Below are 10,003 nucleotides of genomic sequence, written 5' to 3'. Positions count from 1 at the left end.
TAGATTAGAGCCCAATGAATTTTTTTCAATTGACTGGTTTCCTTATATGAACTGTAAAATCTTTTAAATTGTTGGTTATTTTTGCTCAGTGAAGTTACAGTACATATCCCTTGTTTACTCTTCCCTAGTGACAGATAGATGGGGTGTCACATCACTCGTGCCTCAGTCATAGCAATGTTTTCCTTTTGTCTAACTGATCCTGTGTAATCTGTGGGGACATCCAGGCAATTACTGATATTCTATCAGCCACAATGGGAGAGATCTGTAATCTACTTAACATTTGATATTCATAGGTCAAATATTTTATACATTGGAAGACATGTCATTTCATGACTGATAATCTCCTCCCTCGTCAATAAAGCATGTTCATACCATTGACAGTGTTAGATCAGTTCATACTGGAGTGATCTTGTCCCTCTGGTGGGTAGAAGTGGTCCCTGCAGCTCAAGTCAGAGGAACAGGAGTTTTAACCCAACTATTGTGGCTGAATTAGAACAAGAACTAAATACTGGAATTATGCCATTTGATACAAAAACAAGGATAGATCATAACATGTTAATTCTTACTAATCTAATTCTGTGTGGGACAATGACTCACAAACATGTTTTACTTGAATGTCAGAATGAGTTTATGTACAATAGGACAGAAACAAAACATTACCTCAATTCATAAATACTTCTCCACAACTGGTTGTACAGTGCTATGATTGTACACTGCATGTGTTCAGGTGTCCCCCTCTGTTCTCCAGAGCAGTACCAGGTGCCTGAAAAGGCTCAGTGATACTAACAATATTCTGTATTACAATCTTTCAAGATCATCAGTGACAAATACAAGGAAATAGAACACTCAACTTATGCACACCCTCAACACACCATGGTTCTCTCCCTCATAACCAACTAGAACTGAAGTAGTGAGAGGAGATGGAGAGAAGGCCTGGAGTCCATACTGGTCTGTGCTAATGAGCTGAGGCAGTTCTCGGTTCTTTACTCTTGCAGTGATGGGAGGAGTATGGAAGTGGAGGAGCGTAGCAACACTATGGGGGATCTTAGAAGCGGAGCCAGTACATGGCACTGCGCATCCTGTTGTAGTCAGGCAGCTGCTCAATAGGGCCTGTACAACAGAGAGAAAGACAGATGAGAGAAGGATAGAGTCTGGACTTCCAGACTCTATCCTAGACAAGAGGATAAAGGTGCAAAGGCTGCTTGGAAGGAATACTGATGTGTGGTAACTAGGGATGCAAATTTCTGTAAATTTTTCTGCCGAATGACGACCATCATTAACCGGTCAACAAACTTAATTTTTTACCAAGGTAAAATAGTGATCAACAAACTATGCATGCATACAAGGAACTGACATTTTTCATTAAGAGCTTAATGGAAACATGCAACAATAACAAGCCTATTGTCTTAGTCAAAAGACTATAGCCTATTATTTAACATCCACCTCCTGTAATGAAGCAGACAATTTAACATTCAAACATTTGCCAAAATGCAATAGTGGGCAAACACTGTTCTGAACAGCGCACCCAAGGCTCCCGAGTAGTGCAGCGGTCTAAGGCACTGCATCTCAGTGCTAGCAGACGTCACTACAGGCCCTGATTCAATCCCGGGCTGTATCACAACCGGCCGTGATCGGGAGTCCGATAGGGAGGCGCACAATTGGCCCGGCGTCATCCGGGTTTGGCCAGGGTAGGCCGTCATTATAAAATAAGAATTTGTTCTTAACTGACTTGCCTAGTTAAAATAAAGGTTAAATTAAACCTAATGCGAGCGATTCCATATTAGAAATCTCAGAAACAGAGGGATTCTAATAGCAACAACTACAATGGGTTGTTAATATGACTAGGATTGTGCTTCTGGACAACAAAAATAAGTTGATATGAAAACCAATAGAACAGGAAAGAATTGCTGGTTAATGTCAAGAGGAAGACTTTATAAAATAATTGGCTCCAATTAACAATATGTCCCACTTGGATTTTGGCAAGGCTACTTTGAAGCAAGGTAAGAATTGCCTCTATGAACTAAAGTAAAACGTTCAGGTTTCAAACAATTCTACTGCCTCAAGGTCACATTGCAAAGTGGCGTGTGACGCGCTGATAGCCTCCCGCTGACTATGGTCTACGCACACAAATGGGAGGTGTGCTTTAATTATGTGTTGAGATGGAGAAATAAAGTAGCTCTAAAATCATGGCCATCAACAGTTACACTCGATTGCATTTAGAATAGTTATTTGTTGCGCAATGACTGGGCTTACGAAAGCACGTTTCACTCCTGTACCGGCTTTTTGAGGAGCTGCTCTTGTGCTGTCTGACAGGTGATAGGCTATTCCGTTTCTCAAACTAGGCTCTGTAAGCTGTGCGCATGTGATAAGATTTTTTTTAAACCTAGAGACCGATAAGCATGACCAGTCAAAGGTATTTTTCGGCAGCTAACCAATTTAAGTCAACATCCCTTGTGGTAACTTACCAACAGCAGAAACGGCGGGACACTTGTCATAGATGTATTTGGAGCAGACGTCACGCACCATCTTGGGCGTCACAGCCTGGGGGGGAGACAGGGACAGAGATGGTAGGAAGAATGTGGGTGAACGCAGTGGGGGTCGGTTTGGAAGAAAGAGGCGCAGAAATAGCACCCTCTAGGTGGTAGGAGGGTGTAACAGCCGTATGTTTGGGCAGTGAAGGGGGTTGTACTCACGTTGATGCGGACGTCCCACTCGGCTAGAGGGATACGGCGGCCGTAGTTCAGGACATGTCTGCCGATGTCATCACATATCGGTGTCGTTCCTACAGGAGAGCAGTAAGGCAGTGTTAGTGGGGACCAAGGAGTACTAGTTCACCATGTCATCTCCAGTACCACACCAACATTAAAACGGGAAAAAACAGCACATTTCTATGTTTTGTAGTAAGAGGAAGATGAGTTTTTCCAATTAAATCAACCAATTAGAAGGCAACACCTACTCACAATTGGTTAAAATCACACCGATGTCATTGGAAACACACATCTTCCTCTTTCAATACAAAACAAATGCGCCAATTTTTTTATTTTTACATGTTGATGTTGGTGTGGTGCTGGAGATGAGAACATTTCTGAAATGTCCATTGAAGTTTCTTATGGGCTACATGAGGTAAAGATCTTACCGTTGAGCTGTCCCACCAGGCTGGCCTTGAGGGCATTCTTGGCTCTGGCAATGTCACTCTCTGTCACTGTGGTGCACAAGTTCATCCTTCAGGGAGAGAAAGGAAAAAGGTGGGTCAATACCATCAAATGTAAAAATACACAGGCTGAGGACAAGTGTTCAACGAGGACTGCATCCATGTGTAGCGCTTGAGTGTACGTATTGTAAATCCCAACTAACCATGCGTTCTGTGACCAGTGCATCATGTCGTCGATGTGGTGTTTGTCAGTGACAAAGTAGATGCCCAGCAGACCAGTGTCGCTGTAGGAGGAGTGGAAGGCCTGGAAGCTGTGGCACAGACTCTCCTCTGAGGCTAGACGAGCCAGGCGACTGCTCAGGTGCTTTCCACCACCGAAAGTGATGTCATAGCTGCCAATGATGGAGTTGGCCACCATGAGAGGCACTATGTCTGGGCTGGCGGCACTGGCACCCTCCACGGCGATGGCAATGTGTGCCAGGGGCATATCGTCATCACGCATGCGGATCTACAAAGAGGGAGACAACGCAGGGTTAACAATATGAACATTCTTAATAGAACATAGAAGAAAAGCTCCGGGCCTCCCGAGTGGCGCAGCGGTATAAGGCACTGCATCACTACAGCCTGGGGTTCCATCCCATTACCGGCCGTGACCGGGAGTCCCACAATTGTCCCAGCGTTGTCCAGGTTAGTGGAGGGTTTGGCCGGGGGCTTTACTTGGCTCATCACGCCCTAGTCGACTCATTGTGGCGGGCCGGGCACCTGCAGGCTGACTTCGGTCATCAGCTAAACGGTGTTTCCTCCGTCACATTGAAGCAGCCGGCTTCCGGGTTAAGCGAGCGGGTGTCAAGAAGCACGGTTTGGCGGGTCATATTAGAGTCTCTCTCTCTCTCTCTCATTGGGGAGTTCCAGCAATGAGACAAGATTGTAATCACGGAAAGGGGGTGGATGTGACAGAATAAACCCTCTGATGGGATGCCTGTGCCCTTGTTCAGACATCGGTAAATTCAGACAGAGACCGGAGCGTTCCTCACCTCGCTGCCAGAGAAGCGGCAGGGGGACAAAACAGGCACAGCATCATCCTCGTACTCAAAGGAAACGCCACTGAAGTGCTGCTTGGCCAACCCAACCAGCTCCTCGTGAGTCACACCTACACAGGAGACAGGCAGTGAGCCATTACAAACAAGGACGACATTACACACACAAAACAATCAATCAGGGCCGGTTTGTATTTGCATATTATACCTCTCTACACAGCCTTAACATGGCAGTGTTAATGTATGGGAGACATACCTCCAGCAGCTGCCAGCACCATGCGGGGGGCCTTGTAGTGGCTCCTGATGAAATCTACCAGATCCTGTCGACTCAAAGTCCTGAAGGGAAGAGACAGATCAAAACTAACTCGGAATGCTGTGAAATGTAACAGGATGCTGTAACGGGTATGTGGGACTTCCCCTAGTGTTTTGGCTTGGCCCTAGCATGCTCTGACCCAATAAGATTCCCTGGTAGGCTCAGTGTGTGTGTACCTGGCGTTTTGGGATGGCCCCAGAACACTGTGTCCTAAGGGGGTGCCCTGGAAAGCTGTGGCGTGCAGCAGGTCCAGACACACGTCCTGCAGACTGCCCTCCACCTCCTCCAGCTCTTTCAGCACTACACTCCTCTGCTGCTCAATGTCAGCCTCGCTCAGGGCATTGCTCTGCAGCACCTCAGATAACAGCGCCACCGCTGGGAATAGAGTACTGATTCAGTACACACACACACACATATATATATATAGCCACGACAATAACTAGAGGACATGCACAGTAAACTATACTGAACAAAAATATAAACACAACATGTAGTGTTGGTCCCATGTTTCACGAGCTGAAATAATAGATCTCAGAAATGTTCCATACGCACAAATTTGTTTACATCCCTATTAGTGAGCATTTTTCCTTTGCCAATGTAACCCATCCACCTGGCAGGTGTGGCATATCAAGAAGCGAATTAAACAGCGTGATCATTACACCGGTGCACCTTGTACTGGGGACAATAAAAGGCCTCTCTAAAATGTGCAGATGTCACAACACAATGCCATAGGTGTCTGAAGTTGAAGGAGGGTGCAACTGGCATGCTGACTGCAGGAATGTCAACTAGAGCTGTTGCCAGAGAATGTAATGTTAATTTCACTACCATAAACTGCCTCCAAAGTCGTTTTAGAGAACTTGGCAGGGAGTCCAACCGGCCTCACAACCACAGACCAGGACTGCCACATCCAGCTACATCACCTGTGGGACTGTCTGAGGGGGGTGGGAGGGGTGATGAGCATTTGTTTAATAAAGCCCCTTTGTGGAGAAACTCATTCTGATTGGCTGGGCCTGGCTGCCAAGTGGGTAGGCCTTTGCCCTCAAATGGCTGCGCCCCTGCAGAGTCATGTGAAATCCATAGATGAGGGCCTAATTAATTAATTTCAATTGACTGATTTCCTTACGAACTGTAACTGTCAAATTGTTAATTGTTGCGTTTATTTTGTTCAGTATAATTGACCAAAAGGCAACAGGTGCTTTACAACTACAGTGGATTCGGAAAGTATCCAGACCCCTTCATGTTTTCCACATTTTGTTACGTTAGTCTTATTCTAAAATTGATGAAATTACATGTTTACCTCAATCTACACACAATACCCAATAATGACCTAGCAAGAACAGTTTTTTCAAAAAGTATTCAGACCCTTTGCTATGAGACTCGAAATTGAGCTCAAGTGCATCCTGTTTCCATTGATCATTCTTGAGATGTTTCTACAACTTGATTGGAGTCCACCTGTTGTAAATTCAATTGATTGCACATGATTTGGAAAGGCACACACCTGTCTATATAAGGTCCCACAGTTGACAGTGCATGTCAGAGCAAAAACCAAGCCATGAGGTCAAAGGAATTGTCTGTAGAGCGCCGAGACAGGATTGTGTCGAGGCACAGATCTGGGAAAGGGTACAAAAACATTTCTGCAGCGTTCAAGGTCCCCAAGAATACAAGAAGGGCCTTGGTCAAGGAGGTGACCAAGAACCCAATGGTCACTGACAGAACTCCAGAGTTCCTCTGTGGAGATGGGAGAACCTTCCAGATTGGTGGAGTGCTGCAGAGATGTTGTCAATCAGGCCTTTATGGTAGAGTGGCCAGGCGGATGCCACTCCTCAGTAAAAGGCACGACAACCCGCTTGGAATTAACCAAAAGGCACGTAAAGGACTCTCAGACCATAAGAAACAAGATCCTCTGGTCTGATGAAACCAGGATTGACTATTTGGCCTGAATGCCAAGCATCACATCTGGAGGAAACCTGGCACCATCCCTACGGTGAAGCTTGGTGGTGGCAGAATTTTGCTGTGGGGATGTTTTTCAGCGGCAGGGACTAGGAGACTAGTCAAGGTAAAGATGAACGGAGCAAAGTACAGAGAGATCCTTGATGAAAACCTGCTCCAGAGCACTCAGGACCTCAGACTGGGGCACAGTTTCACCTTCCAAAAGGACAACGACACTAAGCACACAGTCTATCCAATGCAGGAGTGTCCTCAGGACAAGTCTCTGAATGTCCTTAAGAGGCCCAGCCAGAGCCCGGATTTGAACCCGATCGAACATCTCTGGAGAGACCTGAAAATAGCTGCCGTGACGCTTCCCATCCAAACTGACAGAGCTTGAGAGGATCGCTGCCAAAGGTGCTCCAACGAAGTACTGAGTAAAGGGTCTGAATACGTATGTGATTGTCTAAAAAACAGTTTTTGCTTTGTCATTATGGGTTGTGTGTAGAGCTGATGAGGGGAAAAAACAATGATCAGTTTTAGAATAAGGCTGTAATGTAACAAAACGTGTAAAAGGTGATGGGTCTGAATACTTCCCGAATGCACTGTATATACACAAACACTCCCTCTCTATGACCAGGGGCTTATAAGAACCCCACCCCACATACACACTGAATTATCACATCTTATAAACAGTCTCCATTCCTTATTCCTGTCTCATTGTGTCTGCAGGTGTCTGGTTGGCACACCTTTGGGCAGGTCCTTGGCCAGGGTCTTCATGTAGTAGGCAGTGTGCTCCCGGGAAGTGTATGCACTCAGGTGAGCACCCATGGACTCCACCTGCTGCTCCAGGGCCATCTGGGGGTGCTTCTTTGTCCCCTGGGGAAAAGAAACAAAGGGAAAAGGGGGAGAACAGAAAAGTGTCAAATGCTTTTGGGCCAGTCTGGTGCAGTAGTTAAGTGTGAAATCCCTTATGAGACTCAAGGTAGATGTCACAGCTGTTATGTACCTTGAAAGCCATATGCTCCAGGAAGAACCCAGCTCCATTGTTCTTCTCAGTCTCGTAGCGACTTCCACAGTTGATCCACAACCCAACCTGAGAGAGAGTACAGGTGGAACTTATACCGTGCTGCGCAAAAAAATAGACAGCCAGGTTCATCTGAAATGTGACTGTATTACGCAATGTTTCCCAAAACCATCATGAACAGTACTTAGATTGTATAATCAATGACACAGCAGAGGTCCTTACAGTGCATGTGCCATGTCCAGTCTCCTCGGATGCGATCCTCAGGCCATTGTCCAGGGCAGTGAGACGGGTCTCCGGAGCTCCTAGAAGGCTCTGGGCGTAGGTCACCGTCGCCTGGCCACGCCGTAGAGACAGCAGGATGGGCTAGAGGGAGAGGATAGTCAGCTGTGAAGAGATTCTTTAGCAAATAGTAAATTAATTTGGTTGTGTTGATAAAGACTACAGCTGGTGTACGGATTCCATGTATGAAATTGTTGAAATAATTTGTAGTAATGGGATATAGAGTCAGCAAAATATGAATTTTTCCAACTCAATGTCATCATGGCCAATAAAAAATTTAAATGGACAAGAGAAAGTGCTTGTGGGGTGATCTGCTGACTTGATCCCACAATAAGTGATAGCTACCAATTTACATGTACAGCCTGTCGACCTTGCTAGCTAATACGTTGGAGGTAACAGTGAGGGGCTATTTTTTTTTATATTCAGTGAGGGTCCGTCAAGAAAACACTTCACCGGTTAGCTAGCATAGCAGCCCACTACAGTTTGCAGTCAAAATAAACTTAATAGTTAGCCAAGATCATATAATGACTTTCTAGCGAGCTCAAATTAACATATGGCCAGTGGAATGTGATTACCAGTCAGCAACGCAACTGGTCGACTACTAAAATATACTGTCATCATTTATCTGGACAAGAGGTAACCAACATCTGCTAGCTAACTGGTTAACTTAACGATTGGGCAGATAGCTAAGGACAACGCGGAAGATGGTCCAAATGACCTTGGGTTAGTTATTAAAATCGAATAAACGCAGGTATAGGTTAACTAACATGATGTCAACATTTCCACTCATATTACGTAATCTACAGTGATGTGTTGCGCCTTTCCTGCCAATATAATGTTTACCGGCTAGCTATCACTTTGTCTGGTTACACAGCCAAGATAGCTCGCTAACGAGCTACAGCCAGAGACATACCTCTGCTACAGCCTACACAGGGGCCTACTTTTTTTCGCTGTGGTGAAGGAAATGCAGATACCAACCAACAACGTTATTTTCCTTACAGACCCCTCAAATGCCAAGATGTTCCTGAATACTTACGCTACGTGCTTTGGCTAGGGCTCGACCCACCGTGCTCCCGACTCCGCACACGGACGCTGCCATCTTTTCCTGGCAAATAAAGAAAGATCAGCTGCGCGCACGTTCCACAACGTGGACGCACGCGAAGTCCTGTATAGAACTGTGACGTCAGCGGTTGACGCAAGCAGCAGCAGCGTCAACAAGTCGGACAAAGGCTACACTGTAGCAGCATACACTGTTATCTAAATGACAGTATTATACAGAAATGCTAAACAATCTAGCTAAGTGGATTCAATCCTGACTTTATTATAATGAGGTAGGCCTACAATGGCTGAGTGCAAAAAACTGCTTAAAACATTAAGCAACAGTAGTCCAATACCCCCCTCTGTCAGGAGCTCTTGTAAGTTCCCCTCCATACACATATGGTCCTGATCACCCTATGGGTGAGGTTCTTGTGCCTGGAGATGTTCTGGAACCTGATCCCAGCATGGGGTACCAGAGGAGTGGGCACAAGCAGGGCAGGGGGCTCCTTGTCTGGGTCTTGAAGGTTGATGACCCCCAGAGGAAGGAAACGGCTTTTGTAACTATCAGGGGCAGCAGGGGGCTTATAACTCTGGGGCCTTATAACCCGGGGTCTCTACCAGCAGTCCATGGTATGGGACTGGGTGGCAGATGGAGGGAGTTGACAAGGCTCAGGCGCTGCAACCTCCAGGACTCTCTGGCCAGCAGCCTTCAGGCACCTCTTAGAAGAGGCCGGCTTGGGTTTCTCTGCCACAGCCTCGTTGTCCTTGCTTTGGTGATGCCGTCTGGGTAGAGACTCTGGGGAATTGGATGTTTTTTTAGGATGACGGCGGGCCATTTTATCTGAGAGCCCTCAACAAGGAGGTTGACCCCCACATACTGAGGCACCTCCCTGTTGCCTATAGACAGAGAGCAAGAGAGAACATCTGTATAACCTCTTATTCAGGGCAGAGGTAGTCTGGCTAACACCGAACTCTCAAAGTCCTCCTGACGTCAGAGTCTGGAATGGATCTTTGGTGTCGGCACAATGTGTCGATAATGAATGGAGTTGTGCTTTTACTGGTTGCCTCTGTCTTTCTCACTCAAACACCCACACACACAGCCTCCGAGTGAGATTTATTGGTTCCCAGTCTTTAAACTTAAATCCATTTTTATCTAAGTTCTACCAGAATGTTATATGTGCAACCAGAGGGAAAAAACTAGACCACCTTTACTCCACACACAGAGATGCGTA

General features: G+C 46.1%; 1 protein-coding gene across 1 annotated transcript; it reads right to left on the bottom strand.

Moving 5' to 3' along the window:
• Window positions 1–604: 604 nt before the first annotated feature.
• On the bottom strand, window positions 605–8,928 carry LOC139535612 (cytochrome b-c1 complex subunit 1, mitochondrial-like). Its single transcript, XM_071335198.1, has 12 exons — window positions 8,770–8,928; window positions 7,677–7,817; window positions 7,437–7,523; window positions 7,177–7,306; window positions 4,678–4,876; window positions 4,445–4,524; window positions 4,186–4,301; window positions 3,355–3,659; window positions 3,137–3,222; window positions 2,694–2,782; window positions 2,466–2,541; window positions 605–1,110 (listed from the first exon to the last, which is right to left on the bottom strand). The coding sequence occupies exons 1-12, from the start codon at window positions 8,830–8,832 to the stop codon at window positions 1,046–1,048; spliced, it is 1,437 nt and encodes a 478-aa protein (XP_071191299.1). The 5' UTR covers window positions 8,833–8,928; the 3' UTR covers window positions 605–1,045.
• Between the last annotated feature and the right edge of the window lie 1,075 nt (window positions 8,929–10,003).

The sequence above is a fragment of the Salvelinus alpinus genome, chromosome 12 (assembly GCF_045679555.1).
Source record: "Salvelinus alpinus chromosome 12, SLU_Salpinus.1, whole genome shotgun sequence".
NCBI classification, from domain to species: domain Eukaryota; kingdom Metazoa; phylum Chordata; class Actinopteri; order Salmoniformes; family Salmonidae; genus Salvelinus; species Salvelinus alpinus.
Note: the sequence above shows the minus strand (reverse complement) of the source record. Positions and strands in the feature narration are given on the sequence as shown.

Excerpts from the sequence above, each read along its gene's own strand:
- LOC139535612 (XM_071335198.1), bottom strand. The coding sequence starts at position 8,832 with ATGGCAGCGTCCGTGTGCGGAGTCGGGAGCACGGTGGGTCGAGCCCTA. Across the intron at positions 7,524-7,676 it reads CTGGACATGGCACATGCACT|GTTGGGTTGTGGATCAACTG; the intron begins GTAAGGACCTCT and ends ACTCTCTCTCAG. Across the intron at positions 3,223-3,354 it reads CACTGGTCACAGAACGCATG|GATGAACTTGTGCACCACAG; the intron begins GTTAGTTGGGAT and ends CTCTCCCTGAAG.